The sequence below is a fragment of the Falco peregrinus genome, chromosome 12 (genome assembly GCF_023634155.1).
Source record: "Falco peregrinus isolate bFalPer1 chromosome 12, bFalPer1.pri, whole genome shotgun sequence".
Taxonomy (NCBI): Eukaryota; Metazoa; Chordata; class Aves; order Falconiformes; family Falconidae; genus Falco; species Falco peregrinus.
In genome coordinates, this window is record NC_073732.1 from 9,477,981 (window position 1) to 9,493,940 (window position 15,960).

The 15,960-nt window shown below is 46.8% G+C and overlaps 1 protein-coding gene across 1 annotated transcript; it reads right to left on the reverse strand.

Moving 5' to 3' along the window:
- Positions 1–1,161: 1,161 nt before the first annotated feature.
- Positions 1,162–4,501, reverse strand: LOC129785422 (RING finger protein 223). Its single transcript, XM_055817664.1, has one exon. The coding sequence runs from the start codon at positions 4,402–4,404 to the stop codon at positions 3,574–3,576; it is 831 nt and encodes a 276-aa protein (XP_055673639.1). The 5' UTR covers positions 4,405–4,501; the 3' UTR covers positions 1,162–3,573.
- Positions 4,502–15,960: the final 11,459 nt, after the last annotated feature.

The window sequence follows — 15,960 nt, forward strand, 5'->3', positions numbered from 1 at the left end:
CGCCTTCTTTGCTTTCCCACAGAGTGCCCCAAAGCACCGTTTTTTTCTGCAAGATGTGTGGATAGTGTAACTGATGCATACTCCTCCAGCTGCTTACCTCGGTGCATTTTTAAACAACTAGAAAACACAAGTGTTCTGACTGAAACAGTTACAATAACAAACCACCACCAGCCACAAGGATTTTCTCTGTTTGTATTTTACTTAAGTTTTTTTTTTTACTGAAACTTGAGCAAAGTTCGGCTTTGGACAAGCACTCTGTACACACAAAGGAACCCAAAATACAAATATAATACTGGGATTCTACAGTAGCCAGAGATGTATACAATGCACAATTTTTTCTGACTGGTACTGTGATGTGGATCCAGACTAACACTCCCGAAACCAGCGGAGTTTCCCAAAATTTGCATAAGCAGAGAGAAGGACTGGGCGTACAGTCAGACTGTCCATTTTAATTTGGCTCTGAAATATTTTCAAATATATGGGTAGGAACCTGATATGTAATATGATCGTTTAATTGTGAATAAGCCTGAAAATCCTGTTTAGGCCTGTGATCTTTAACTTTTTGTAATGTGCCAACCTCTAAACATTTTAAAGTTGACCCTCACGTAACAAATTCAAGCTTCTGATGATCAATTTGCTTTTCTTACTTACCTTTTGCAGATCCTTTAGAAGTAGTCCACGGATCCCAGTTGAAACCATTGGTTTAGTCAAAATGGCAAATACTGTTTACAGAGAAAAGGCAAGAATAAAACTGTGATGTGGAAAGAAAATAAAAAAGATGGAGTGTACATTTCTTACTGTAATCAGTATTTTAGGGCATAGCTATATAGTAGCTTCCGTTGTGACTGCAGCTCCTGTAAACAGACCCAAGCACCGGCACGAGCTTGTTAGCTCGCCCAGACGGTGCTGGCAGCACACCTGCAGGACCCAAGCGGGAAAGCCCGCAGGAGTAAAGCAAAGTATGAACTACGCAGCGAGCTCCAGCCCAGCTTCACGAGCGCTCAGAGCTACTACCTTCGACGTGTCTACGTGAGATGGAGTTATAGCAGGGCTGTTGCTGCACTCATCTGAACTGCCAGGTGCTGGAGCTTACCTGATCGAACAGAAATGCTGATGCGCATGCTGCATTTGCAGTAGAAGCACAAACAGGTAAATCATATATTGGTGCATATGATGTACACACGTACATATTTTATATATTTATTTTCCTTAGAAAACATTGCTGCTGTTTATGTCCATTAATTTACATATATTTATTCTTACTACAGTATCATTTATAACAATACTTTCACCTCTATAGCACCTCCTCTTCAAGGATCTCCAATTGCTTAAAAACTTTAATAAATAAAGCCTCACATCTTGCCTGTGAGGTAGGTCAACGCTATTATCAAACAGAGAGGTTAAGGCCAAAATTTTCAAATGTTTGTACCTGAAGTCAACCATCTAAATTTTCATTTAGATGCTTAAATAAAAGTCTCGTGATTTTCTTTGGTGCAGAACATCCACAACTACTGCTGAAGTCAACAGGGGCTAACGGTCAGGCCTAGTTTTAGGAGGCATACACTTTTACACAGCTGACGAGCAACTCCCAGGTTTGAGAACACTGTTCTAAATACATGAACCACGGTCAGAGCCACAGTTGTTCCCAGTAATTTATCTCCTCAGGGCCTTTACATTATAATATATGACTTTAAAAGGCTGGTGCAGATCTTTTTAAATAGACGTAAAGTTACACACAACTCATAATACTGTTTCCACAAACTGCATCCATCATAAGAGAGTCTTATAAATAGCGCTTGGGTCTGTGGGGTTTTTTGGGGTGTCAGGGGGTTGTTTTTGACACATTTGTGATAATCAGGACAATGCACAGTACACATCACTTGTGCAGTCATAAAACACATCACATCTTCACCTGCTGCCTTTACATTTCTACATAGTAAATTCTTTTGCACTTGTGATAAATAGTAGTGGTCGAGTAAAGGTCTATTAAGAGGATATGTGTCAGAATATCATGCAGACAGCTTGCAAAATACACATACTCAAGGATCACTTAAAAAACTCTTGAACTGTTAAACACGAAAATAATTACCTCATTCCATTACAGTACTGTGTAGAAACACGGAATAAGCAGCATTATCTTATTCCCAATAGAATAGATTATAACAACTAAGTTAAAAAAATTCAGGCACCAAATGAATTATCCTGCAACACAGAACAGTATCTATATAGAATGCTCTCCTTAATATACTACAAAACCAGCTGTATCGCAGTGTTTTTCCATTTCATATTATGAGCATCTTGTCACATGTCAAAGACATCTTTGACGTTCCAGCCTCACAGAACAAAGACATTTTCCACTGGCCTTTGCAGAAACTCATAACACAGAAGAACTTACCAGGAGGGAAAACCACCGCCTTATTACAGCTACCTCGACCAAAGGTAAATGCTCAATATTCAAATTATGCTACTGCATTCCACTTTTACAGTGATGCTGAAAGTCCGTATTTTAATGTGGGCTTCTCTCACTGTGTAACAATTGAAATTAATGGCCAGTGAAATATTACTCCCTACCACAGGAGTCTCTCAGCTCTATTTTAGAGCTCCATTAATTAAATAATCTTCCAGAAATTGTTTTAAGTGTGCAACGTAGCGTTTCAGTCTCCCACATTAAATGAGAATTTCAAATAATTAAATAATAAAGCTTATTTTAAGCAACCAACAGAGGGCCCGATGGCCTTCTAATAAAATTATAACAAAACCGTACTCAATATATCGTAGGGAAACTTTGGCTCAGTCTCTTTAAGATAATACGTTTCTGTTACAGCTTCTTCTATACACACTTGTTCGCTTCATAAAACGGAAAACACAAAACGCGTTTAACATCGTGATCCTGTCCTGCTCCTACCCACAGTGAATCTCTCCGATTATCTTCCAGGCGGGGGCAACAGTAAGCCAGTTTTCTTTCACGGAGACTGTGTCCTTCTGCACCGGGGAGCACGGCAGGCCGAGCATGCTGCCGGCAGCGGCAGGGGGGCGGGCACAGGCACCCCGGGAGCCCCGGCTCCCCTGGGGGCTCCCCTGGGGGCTCCCCGGGACACCCCTGCGCCCTGCCCGGCCCTGCCTCCCTCCCACCCTGCGCAGCGGCCCGGCCCTCCGCGGCCCCTCGCCGGGCCACCCCGCGGGCCCGCCACGCCACCTCGGGCCGTGCCAGCGCCGCGGGAGGGCTGGGGCCCGGGCCTGCGGCCTCGCACTCACCCAGCGGGCCTGGGGCTTGACACCCGGTCAACCTGGCGGGCCTGGGGCTGTCACCTGTCACCCGGCAGGCCTGGGGCCTGACACCCGTCGGGCCTGAGCTCTGCCGCCCCCCGCCGCCACGGCAGGCCGGCTCCGCGCCCGTTACACCCCGGAGAGCTGCAGCTTCGCCCGCGTCCTGCGTCCGCAGCTGCCGTCCCGCCTCTCGGCTGCGCCGGGGCTAACGCCACCGGAGGGGGGGCCGCCTGCGCGCAGGGGTCGCGGCCGCCCGCCGTTGCGGCCGCCGCCCTGCCGAGCCCGGCCCCTCGGCGCCCGCCGGCGCTACGTGTCGCTCCTGCGGGCGGCCGCCGCCCGGCCCCGCGGGGTGCCGTTGGCGGTCGCCGCCGCCGCCTCGGGCCGGTACTTGAGCCAGCAGATGAGCCATGTGACGACGACAGAGAAGAGGGCGAGGATGCTGGCCACCGACAGGCAGATGGGCCCCACCGGCGACGGCGAGGCCGAGGCGCCGGGCCCGGCGTCGCCGCCGTACTGGTTGACGAAGATGAGGCCGGTGAAGAGCAGCACCACCATGGAGAGGAAGGAGACGACGACGCACACGCAGCCGGCGCTCAGCGCCGCCCGCTTGCAGCTCTGGCAGCTCTCGTAGCCGCCGCCCGAGGAGCGCGGCCCGGCGCGGCCGGCGGGGCCGGCGGGCGGCGGGGCGAGGGCGGCCGCCGCCTCCCGGGCGCGGGGCGGGCGGCGGGGCGGCAGCGGCGGCAGGCTGTCCTGGGGTAGCGGGTCGCGGGCCCGCAGCTGCGGCGGGCAGGCGGCGGCCAGCTTGGTGTTGACGGGGAGGCCGTGGACGCGGTGGTCGGGCAGCGCCGTGCGGTGGCGGCAGAGCGGGCAGGCCAGCGAGCCGCCGGGCGGGCGGGCGGGCCCGGGCCCCGGCTCGGCGGCGGGGGGCTGCTGGGCGGCGCGCAGGTGCAGCTGGCTCAGGCACTCCTGGCAGAAGGTGTGCAGGCACTCCAGCAGCTTGGGCGCCCGCCGCTCCAGGTCGAAATAGTTGTAGCAGATCTTGCACTCGTAGTCCTCGTAGCTGGGGGCGGCCGCCGCCGCCTCATCCTCCCGCCGCCCGCCCTGCCCTACGCCGCCCTTCTGCGCCGGCTCGGCCATAACATCTCGCCGGAGGGGGGACGCCGAGCCGCGGAAAGGCGGAGAGTCCCGGGCCGCGCCGCGCCGCGCCTGGCAGGCGGGCGGGGAGCCGGGGCAGCAGCGGCCGCGCCCGCGGGCTGCGGCGCGGCCCGGCGGGGAGGGCGGGCGGCAGGCGGGGAGGGAGGGTCGGCGGCCGCCCGCCGCGCTGGCGGCTGCCGCGGGCGGGGGGCGGGATCGGCGCCGCCCGCCCCCGGGAGCGGCCGCCGGGGTTCCTCCTGCCGGCCGGCCCGCCCGGCGTGCGGGGCTCGGGGCGGCCGGCGGTGGCTCCCCGCGCCGGGGGCGGTGGGCGCCGGGCGGGCGGGGCGGGCGTGCCCCCCCGGAACCCAGCGCCGGGCCGAGGGGCCGCGGCGGCCCGCGGGAGCGCTCCCGGGTGGGAGACGCCGGGCGGCCTTTCGGTTTGGAACCGCATGTGTCAGCGGTTCTGCCGGTGCGGGTGGCCGTCCCCAGCGTGCCAGTGCTGCGAGGCGGCGGGGGGCACCCAGAGCCCCAGGGAAGGGTTAAGCGGGGGGGCCGGGCACTGGCGGGTCCCCGGGGCTCGCAGGGTACCGTAGCTTGCTTCCCACATAGCTTGCTTCCTCGGGAAGAGGCTTGTGCACTGGGATGTGCTTTCATTGTGCACAAGTGAAAATAAAAGGTATTTTATTCTGGAAACTGGAGGTGGAAGGAGCTGCGATGTGGCTACGTCCTGACATTGCTGTAAGAGCTTTGACCGGTTTAAGGAAAAAACAATGCAAACAATAAAGGATTCGGAGTTTCCCAACGTCACGTGTTAAACAATCAGATTTCACTAAATCAAATTCTGCTCTGTTGCATCAGGGAAGTCCAGAGTAACTCCATTATCTTCAGATGCAGCACAGGCCATAAAAGTCATTATTTCTCTTTTTAATTCTGAAAATTTACTTGGGGACAGGGGGACCTCCAGGCAGGCAAGTGCTTCGGGCCCACCGCATTGGCCCGCCGCCTTGCTAACGCTGCGGCTTGGGAGCTGCCTGGCCCGGCTACTGGCAGCGTGGACACCTTCCCCGCATCCCTGCCCTGGGACCTGCTGCATCAGGTGTGCTGCCCTCAAACGCCGGGGCAAGCTCGTCCTCCTCCACAGCCTTGGACCCTTCTCCTGGCCCTCTGTGCTAGCAGTTACTTTGCTCCTGGGCCCTGAGCGTTCTTGAAGAGCCGAACCAAATGAGGAAACTGTGGTTTAGAAGGGCTGACTTGTTGGAAAGATGAAAAGGCACGTATTGCTAGCTTGTGGTGGCAGATCTGAAGATTGTCCACGAGTCCTTGGACATTAAAAGTAGCAAAAGAGGGAACTCAAAGATTTTCAGCTTGGCATAAACTGAAATAATGCAGAGAAAAGTAGGAACATTCTCTGTACAGGAAGACAGATCCTTTTTGTAATTTATCCTAGGAGAGGATTTAAAGTCTGCTAAAAATGTAGCTTCAGTCTCTGAAAAGAAGAAAGAAAATGACATCTGCTGCCACTGTCCATAGTGCACAGCTATTTCAGCATGTGGAGTCAAAAAGCACCCCCTTTCCAAAGGCCACACCGATTTGCAGCCTTGGAGCTAATCTGCCCCCATCACTTGGAGGACTTTTCCAGTGTTACTGTTTTCCCAGTGCATATCATCCCTGATGAATTTGGACTGTTTTCATCCAACTGGTATCTTCCATTTTTTGCATTAATTCTTATTTACTCAGGTATTCTTAAATTCTGAAATGTGTGTTGCTGGTGGGTTTGTTCTGTTTTGCCTTCCCCCCCCCCCGTTGTTTTGTTGTTTTTTGCTTGTCACTGTTTCCCTGTTACCGTCGTCTTCCTATTTAATTAGTTCATTGTTAAAAGATGTATGTCAAATTATCCCAGGCACCGCCCTTCCACTTAATATTATTGCCACTTTCATAACCCTACAATTTCCAATTAATTTTCAAAACACATGAAAGTCTCCTTAGATCCAAGGAAATCTGAATTAATTTTTTCAAGTAAAATCTTTTGAGGCACTATATCAAATGCTTTAATAAGGTCCAGATACATCAGCTGCGTTTCTGGTTCAAACTGCTTTGCCCCTGTCTTTTGTGTTCTGAGTTTTCTTATCTGATGTGTATCTGCCTTGAGGTCAACTGAAACTCCACCTAATAATTATATGAAAGTCAGCACTGGGAAAGCTTCTTGTAATTCTGGCATGGAAACTGCACAGAATAGATGGCTAAGTTGAGTATAACTTGAAAAAAATATAAAGAAAAAGCTGAATGCAAAATTGGGGAAATTCACATTTTTTGATGAAACTAAGAATGAGAAAAAATGGCGTGTAGCCACAGAAACTTTCTTGCTCATAATTACCCCTGTGAACATGATGCTGTAGAGCTAGATCCTGCGCCAGCAAGGTTACCTTGCACCGTCCCTAGAGAACGTTACTCAGTGGAACACGTAAGCCACGTGGTCCCCACACCTGGTCACCTGGTCAGGTGCTGCTTTTTTCTATGGACGGATGCACCTCCTATTTACCTCTTTGTGTATCTAGTGGCACTTGGGGGTTCTGTCCTCACCCTTTTGTTAGCACAGCAACTCGTGATGACACAGCAAGTCAGTTCATGGAGGTGATCCAACTGAACCCTATTTACTTCTTTATTAGTTTTTTCTGCTGCAACAACTCAGCGGAGCAGGTCGCTGCCTGGGTGTGCGAGGTCTGCAGGCAGTGCAGGGAAACATGCCAGTGGCAGCGTGGTCAGGAGAAGAAACAAAGCTGGGACCACAGCGATGGTGATTTATGTACGCTTACCTGACTACGGAACAAAGCCATCAATGATTTCAGCCCTTTTGTCTCAGTCCAGCGTCGTGTCACGGGATGTTACAGCCCAGAGCAAGGCTGGAAAGCCCACTGTGACAACCTGAAGAATAAGCTGTGTTCCTGTACGCCCTGGCAGCCTTATATGTGTCGGGTGGCGATGAGCTGCAGCTCTCTGGGGGTTGCAGGCTCATGGGCAGGGTGTTTGCAACACACACTCCTACTCCCTGCACTGTGGTGCTGCCCTGGCTCCTGGGATGCTCAGACCGACAGAGCACCCAGCCTGGAGTTGAAGGTGGCTTCTTGGCTAAATTCTTCTGGCGACTGAATCTGTGATTCTTCACAAGTGGAGGAGTTGGACCATGAGGACTGGAAAACTTCTTCAGGTTGAATTTAAAGGCTTCCTAGGCTGCGATCAAAGAGAAGAGAAATTTCTTCAGGTTTTTGGAAGAGTTACTCTATTTGTGAGGATCCAGACATATTCTCTCATTTAGTCACTTTCATCACAATGAGCATTTGTTAGGGACTGTTCCTTAGTGGGACAAATGCATTAATTATAGTAAAAAAACCCACTGAAATGCAGCTGAGACGATTCTGAGGGCTGACTTTTGGCTGAACCACTATCAGACACTTTGGATGTTACTCAGCAGAAGTTACAAATTCTGAGCAAAAATGACAATCCTTATGAAATACACATTTTTCCATTTAAAATAATCGTCCTACAGCTGGTAAGAATTGATTTTTAGCATTTTAAATATTGGGCCTGATTTACCCCATGCAGTGTGCTTGTTTTATGCTGATGTAAAACTTGTCTAAGAGCTGTGTAACAGTGTAAAATGAACTCAGTGATGAGCCAAGCCCAAAACTTTGCAGAAGAACCCTCCCATTTTTCACAAGAGACATGCTGGCTTACATCCCTGCAGCACTAATGTCTTGTTCAGCTGGTTTAATTCTTCAGAATTTCTCTGTTGCTGTACAATAGGTATGTTTAAGGAAATTTGAGATCTTGCTTTTTGTTTAGAGCTAGGAAAAAATTTCTCTCTGATGGATGCATAGGTCAGGAATGGATCAGATGCCAGCCCATTCATGGTAAAAAAATTATACACACACAAAAGCCCCATTTGCTGCTTATGTTTTCTGTACATTTCAACAGTTAAGTAGCTTATTTAGGGCTGATGCAGTGATCATTGAAATCAGACAGCTTTTTGGATAAGTCCTTGTGGTTTGATATCCTAGTGCAGTTGACATCAGAAGCTTTCTGACAGTATTTTAATGTCAGAAGTTTTTTACTTTTATAAAAGCCTGCTTGTTGTATGACTTTCTAGAGTGCATTAGGTAACTAAGCCTCAAGATCAATTGGTAAATATTTAGAAAAAGATTTCTTCCTCCAGCCCCATTTCCACTCACTTTTGAGGGGTGGAAAAAGCTGGGCGTTATTTTTATGCCCTATCACTGTATTGTAGGATGCTGCAACATCAACTGCTTTCTTCACATTGACATTTTATTTTGTATAATTTTGTATAATTGATTTCTGAATAATTTATAATTAAAGTGCTATTTTACCTTTTCTGTCTTGGAACTACCATAAAAGCTATTGCATGTGCGGTCTATTGCATTCAGTACAGAAGGGAATGTTATTTTTCAGTAATTTGTGAGCTGAAAAAGGAGAGAGAAACGATTACAATTGTGAGCAGTTCCACATCAGTCACAGTCATATACAAAATATGTTGTTCTCTTAATGGTTATAATAGGCAATATGCAGAGGTACAATATTTGACACCCCTCTCCCCCCAATATTTATTGTTGTAGCTGATAAAAATGGTCCTGTTTCAGTTGCCTCAGGCAATGTGGAATGTGTGACAGACAGTGCCTTCACTGATTGCTCACCTCTGCTGGTGAGGTCTCCGTTTTCTCTTTTTTCTAGGTTAAGCTTTAAGTTTCTTTTCCTCACCCAGTGTTGACCTGCAGCTCTGAGCACAGACACACCCTTGTTGGCATCAGTCTGATGCCAAATTGTGCAACAGGTTTATAGGCAATAAAAGGGTGAGGGATGCAGGTGTAAAGCTGGGGATGACTACATCATTTCTGGTGTAATGATCAGGAATTGTTCCCATCCATTTGTTTTCCATAATCCTGTGTTTTCAGCACATCCCAAACAGACAAGTGCATGGTGAGCTTTGGTTAAGAAAAGATGAGGGACCTTTTAAAATTGTGAGGGTATGTCCATCAGTGCCATGTCCTTCTCAGGCAGCCAAGGTTTAACAGCAACAAGGAGCCTCGCCACAGCCTTGCTACCCAGAGCAAACCCATCTCAGAAGCGTTATGGAAGCTGATGGCAGATGTGGGCTAACTCTGCAGCTCAGGCGGAGGTGTCTCCGGCAGATTTACGTTGAACCTAGCTAAGGGGAGTATTGGCACCAAGCGTTCGGCCAGCAGAGCCGTGCACCCCAGGGTCCTGTGGCACAGCCAAGTGCCGCCCGAGGAGCCGCATCTCTCTTGTGTGTGGAGCTTTATTAGCAGCTCCCCGAAGCAAGAACTGTGTTTCTGTGTTAGAGCAGATCTGCTCTGGGTGTTTACCGGGATTTAATTAATCTCATCCAAACAGTTAAATCGGTGTGGTCTTCCAGGTTGTTTGCAGCTTTACAGACAAATGTGTTTTTATAGAACTTACCTTCTACTAAGCAAACTGCACTTCTTTGAGCCCTTTGCTGATGATATAATTGAGAAAGAATCCAGGGACTGCACCGATTTAACTGTTGTTTTTTCAAAAAGGACCATGCTATAAAGAGAAACAGAGAGATGACCTCAGAGAAGCCCTTGGTTTTGGCCAGCCCTGTGTTTTCTGTGTCACAGCAATAGTGAGCATTGCATTTGACACTGGATGCTGCTCTAGGAGGCTGTGTGGGGCTGGCAGAGCCTGTTGGGGCTTGCTTGGTGCAGCATGCTGCCGCAGGAGCCTCGGCAAGGAGGCAGATCTCCGTGGAGCAGGGAATTTCGGGATGCGGGGCTGCCGTGTGTCATGTGGCACCCTGGGGCTTCATATTAGCTAAGTGTAATGCCTATGCTGGCCGCATTAAAGCAGCTCAGCAGGAAAATACGGCCAAAATTAATAATTACTAATAATGGTGATTAGAGTAATTAGTGAATTACCAGCATGGCTGTTTGCTCTTGGGCAGTTACTTTCTGCTACCTAAATTGTCCTTGCTTTGTGCTGAGAGAGAAAAGCTGTTCCTATGCGGAACTGCTTTAAAAGATTATGCAGTGCTTTGGGAGCTCTGTCTCAAAGACTCAGTATGTGTTTCAGTCACTGCTTTTATTACAGCATATCATTGGTAATGCTAAATTAATATAGGGATGGTTATCGCTGAAGTAAAATCCTGATTCAGTGAAGCTGGTAAAAATATTTTCATCAGCTTCAAATGGGACAAGTTTTTATCCTTGATAATGACAGGGACATGTTTTTTTAAGTCAGCTTGGAAACAACTGCTATTGCTCAGACCACAACATTATGTATATGTGCTTAAATCAATTTTATTCAGAATGAGAAACAGATGAAGGGTATGGGGATTTTTGCATTCATACTATTGCATATATTCAGATATTAAAATTGTAAATTTTTGTGAGCTGAAAGTGAACACATGGGAGTTTTTTGGATTTGGTTTAGTTTCTTTTTCCCTCCAGACAAACATTAATGTCTTCTCACAAGAAATAACAGATTTGAAAATCACTTGATGTTAACCTAAAACCTACCTGGATCTCTGCAACTCTGGAGAAGTGCAGCCTCTGCTTTGAAAAGAGGTATCAGAAAAGCAAGCCAAGTGTTAGGGGCAAATTAGGAACAATTATAGGCCAAAAGAGAAAACACCATTTTACCACTGTATCAGCCACGTACTGACCACTGGGTGCTCTTCTGGTGCCTCTTCTCTAGGAAGGAAAGTGTTCAGGGAAGAGCAAAAAGGACTAAGGATTGGGAAGAGCTTCCTTACAAAGGGAACCCAATGGACCAGGACTCCACAACCTCCAGAAGAGGCAGCTTAGAGGGGATACAACAGCCATCTAATTGACTCTGCCGAACAAGCCAAGCAACTCACAGTGAACGGATCGCCAGCATTACAGGGCGATGGAGATTGCCAAAAGGGATGCAACCAACTTCTAAACCCGCCAAGGGTGACTGTAACTCTAGAAGCAAAGGGATATCTGATTTGTTACTTGGCATACGCCTGCTGTATAGTCTGTTCTGCTGGCCCACTGCTTTTCATAATATTGGAAAGGAAGATGAGAAGCTTGTTTCTAATGGGTTGATTAGATATTAAATATTTTGGAACAAAAACAACTAACAACTGGGATGTCTTTGTGATGGGGGTGAGAACTCAGGATGTTACATTTGGAGAGAAAACTCACCAGTTAGCTAAAATTGTGGTTCTAGCTGAGTCAAGAAAGAGATTCCTTCATCCTAACTTGAAATCTAAATTACTTTAATTGGAGAGTATATGGTTCCTGAGTGTAATGAGTAAGAATACTTGAAAATTGATTAAATTGCCAATTTTTTGTTCACAATTGTTTTCCCCACAAAAATGTGGACTAAATTTGTACTCCCAGTAGCGAATGCCAATTTGGAAGAATTCCACTGGATTCATTGCAGTTGCCCTAGTTGCACCTTCCTTAGTGAGTACAGAATCAGGCCCTGCATGCATCATTTTTCCACTTTTAGACCTGGGGGAACATAATCGGGAGCCTGGCTGAGGTCTAATTCCAGATTAGGTCTTTCATATGTAGATTACAAAGTCAGTGGAAAACAAGCTTGCTTTGGCAGTCACTTTAAAGAAAGACTTTTGGATGATTTTATCAACAGCAGAAGAGGCAATTCATTTTTCATGCTAGAAATCATCATATATCTCATTTTGGGAGATGTGATCTATACTGACTTTTTTTGTGTAGAGAGAAAAATACCCTATTTTCTTAGGGCCACTTCAGGTTTCTGGGACACTTCTGTCCTCAAAACCTCATCCCGTAATCTCAGAGAAATGCTTGTACCCAATGTATTTGGATCAATATTTTTGTTTTATTTATTTCTATAGTCTTGTCTCTTTGATTCTCTGAGGCTTCAAATAAGATTTCAGAAGCTCATCCACAGTTTCTGTATGAATTCTGCCAGAAGCACGGACATTGACTTATGGTTGTGGCTTGGATTTGTAGATGCTAATGGAAGAAAGCACCCCTGGAATGCAACTTCTCTCAACTCTTGCACTGTTAGAGACCTCATAACTGCTTAGAAAAGGAGTTAAAACATGATTTTCTCTTCAGCTGTTGCCAGGAAATCTGCCAACCAGATGGATGATCTATGGTGGATGGTCAAAAATGATAGTGCTACCACTGTCTTTCAAAGGAATGCATATTCCCCACATGAGCACAAACCAATAGAGAGAACAGGGTGGGCATGGCTATCCTCTCTAAAACAATCAACAGATGTCTCAAGTCTTAGTGTCCATGGGAGAGCCCCAGGCCAGGCTGCAGCGCTGTAACATCCACCCTCCCAGTCAGAGGGTGCAGCAGCTCCTGTCAGGTGTGATCGGTCACCTCTCGGATGATATCTGGTATTCAACAATTTGATGCGGAGAACAAATTTTTACCAAAATAGTTAAATCTGAGGTTTATTAAAATAGCTGTACAGACAGTTGATAGAGTTTGCATTAAAGGGAGATGAACAAGTTGGCCACGTTTCTCTCCTGCAAAAAAATACTGAAAATGCCTGCCATTTGGTGATATTTAAATACATTTCAACAGCAAAATGTGTGCTTTGAGAGTAAGGCATAGTAGAAAATCACTCCTACCGTGAGTTAGTAGAGGTGGAGGATCCATTATAACTCCATTCTTAACAGGGATGAGGGAGCTGCCCAAGCAAGCCATCTCCTCAGTCTGCCTGGGTCAGAATTCAGTGGTGTCTCCACAACGGGGTCTGTAAGTGCAGGGTAGCCCTGTATTTCTGTCTTCCTTATGAATCCCTTTTCCTTCCTTTCTTCTCCTGGTCTGGAAATGGTCACTTTTTAAGGGGTTGCAAACTGTTTCAGAAGGCAAGGGCAGGACCACCTGATGCTCTGGAAATATGCTGGTCACACCTGGAAGAAATAGTAATCTCAACTTTACTTATCCAAATGCAAGAATAGCAGTACCCTTGCCTCATCAGCAGGTGAGTATTAATTGCTAGAAACAGGGCAAATTCCCAGAATATAAAAGGGTTTTTCTTACTGCCCTGTACAGTTAATTTCGTAGCTTCCAGTGTTTGAAGTGGATGACTTGTGTTATTTCTAATGAATCAAGGCAAGTGCTCTCAGACCTCCTAATGATTGTTTCTATCTACTATACCATAAAATGTACATATATATCCTCCTTGGTTTACTGCCAGTCAATCAATGTTAAAACGTTGACATATGGGTGTGGGATTTTTTGCTGTCTTTAAAATAGGATCAATGACATTAAGGTTTGTCATGTAAATAGTAGAAATAAAGCAAAAACCCCAAGAGCTAATTATGGTTTTAGGCTGGCATCTGTAATGTGGGTGGCAGTAGAATGAAAAGTAGAGAATTTCAAAGTTCTTCACAGTTGAATGAATTGACTGAGTATGTTTTTTAGTGGTTGCAAAAACGTTAGTTACCCAAAGTTCCTGCATACAAACAAAATAAATCTATGAACTGGCTGCACTAGCCTCAGTCCATTTCATTGCTCATTTTCCACTCCCACCCTTCCTTCTCTGGCCTGTTAACTCCGGAACAGACTTTTTGTTGAAACTCATAAACTGCCTGGAAACAAAATAAATTAACAAGTCAACAGCTCCCAGCAAAAGCCACTGTTGCCCTTCTCAGGATACTTTTTGTTGGCTGAGTCTCTGCAGGTGCTGAACAATCCTGATGGCCAGGTTGACTTGCATTGGCAATGCTCAGCTCCATCCCGCAAATAAACAGAGTTTAGAAGAAAGCAAAATAACCTCAGCCTGTTGCATTCCTAACAAGTGTCTGACAGTAGTGACTCATGCTGTCATCAGGCAGTGACAAACATTTAGAAAACAATGCTGTAGCTTAAAAAATGATGGCAGGAGGTTTCATGTGAAGTGTCCCTAAGGAGAAGCTGTCAAGGGGCAGGATGGAGAGGTACCCAGCTTTCAAATCCATCCTCTGCTCTGAACAGGATGGAGAACCATGGAAAAAACATGCAGTGCACAGAGGGCGTTTGGTGTGGTGTCTGCCAGGGTGAGACGAATTGCTGCTCCCCAGCAGTAGTGAGTATCCAGTACTTTTCCTTCAGAAAAGGGATGTGATTACAATCAGCAGCTCCTTTCCAACCGTTTTCGCTTGGTGTTGTACATGCTGGGTGTGAGGTGCCTGTTAGCAGCTGGCTGCTTAAGGACAACGTGCCGTGTTCAGGCTCCCTTCTGCACACATGGGCTCAGAGCAAAACCCGCCTCTCTGGAGTCAGAGCTTGCCTCAAAGACAGGGAACTTGTAAAAAGTAGGGTATTATGCTGTATTCGATAATAATTACTCGGGAACTGTTGTGTTGTCATCATTTTTTTCACAGGCTGAATGAGGATTTGTTCAACAGAGCATGCCAGAAGATGTCTCAGGGTAAAACAAGCACAGAGAAAGGGTGTTTGTTCAGCCGAGCCCTTCCAGCAGGGTCTGCGTCCCTACAGCAAAGGTGTACTGTCAGGCTGCCCCTCTCCAGGGATGCTGCTTATAACGGCCCAGGAGCTGGTCACTGCTAGCAGAGACCCTCCCAGGTCCTTTCACAGGGGTGATTTACAGAGGCTGCCCAATTCCCTTGTCTTTGTGCTGTCCTTTCAGTCCAGGCACTGGCTGCTGTAAGCAGAGATGCACCAGGCAGCGGCAAGGGAGCTGCTGTAAAAAAAAAACAACTCGAAACCCTTTCCATGGTTTCAAGTACATCAAGACAAAACTCATCCCAGAGATATTTTCACCAATTTAAGCCTAGACTGCTCTTGAGACAATCAGATTTTTTTCCAGAAATAGTATGTGGTATTGCAAATAAAATCAGACAGGTCAACTCTAATGACAGTCAGGCTTTTAAAATTTCTTAGGGGTTAAATTCGGTATTTAAACAGAGCATTATCAATTTCTTGTCTGCTGTTATTTCCCAAAACACTGAAACAGCCAAGGTATGGTATAGCCTACAAATAGCCAGAAATGTTGAGAACACCTCTAGAAATTTCACAGTAGATGTGCGTGCAATTGAAGTGTCCAAGTGATATGGTGCAGAATAATTATTTAAATGACATGCTAATCATCACTGGAAATTAGCAATACCATTTCAAGCAGTGCAAATCATAAGCAATTACATACCATTATCTGGTTACTTACACTGCAAACAGAAAAGTTAATTATTCCTACCCGAGACAGCAGCTGCAGCTTCAGCATATTCTCTTTCTTGCAGTTTTTGGGGATGCTTTCATCTTCCCAAGTTCCCAAATTCACTTTGCTTTTGTACTTACATTCTCTAAAACTGAAAATATGACTATATATAAAATAAGGATTTTGCCATAAAATTATGTGAGAATTATAAAAATGTGGGTCTACAATTCCATTTCTTCCCTTGCCTAAGGTTATGGGAGTTGATGAGCAGCTGGGACCCTAAAGGACCGATATATTTCGCACATACCCTGTGCTGGAGCATTACCTTTTTAAGACCATCTGTGCAAAGACAATCCGCGTGTGCTCAGTGTGTTGAAG

Excerpts from the sequence above, each read along its gene's own strand:
- LOC129785422 (XM_055817664.1), bottom strand. The coding sequence starts at position 4,404 with ATGGCCGAGCCGGCGCAGAAGGGCGGCGTAGGGCAGGGCGGGCGGCGG.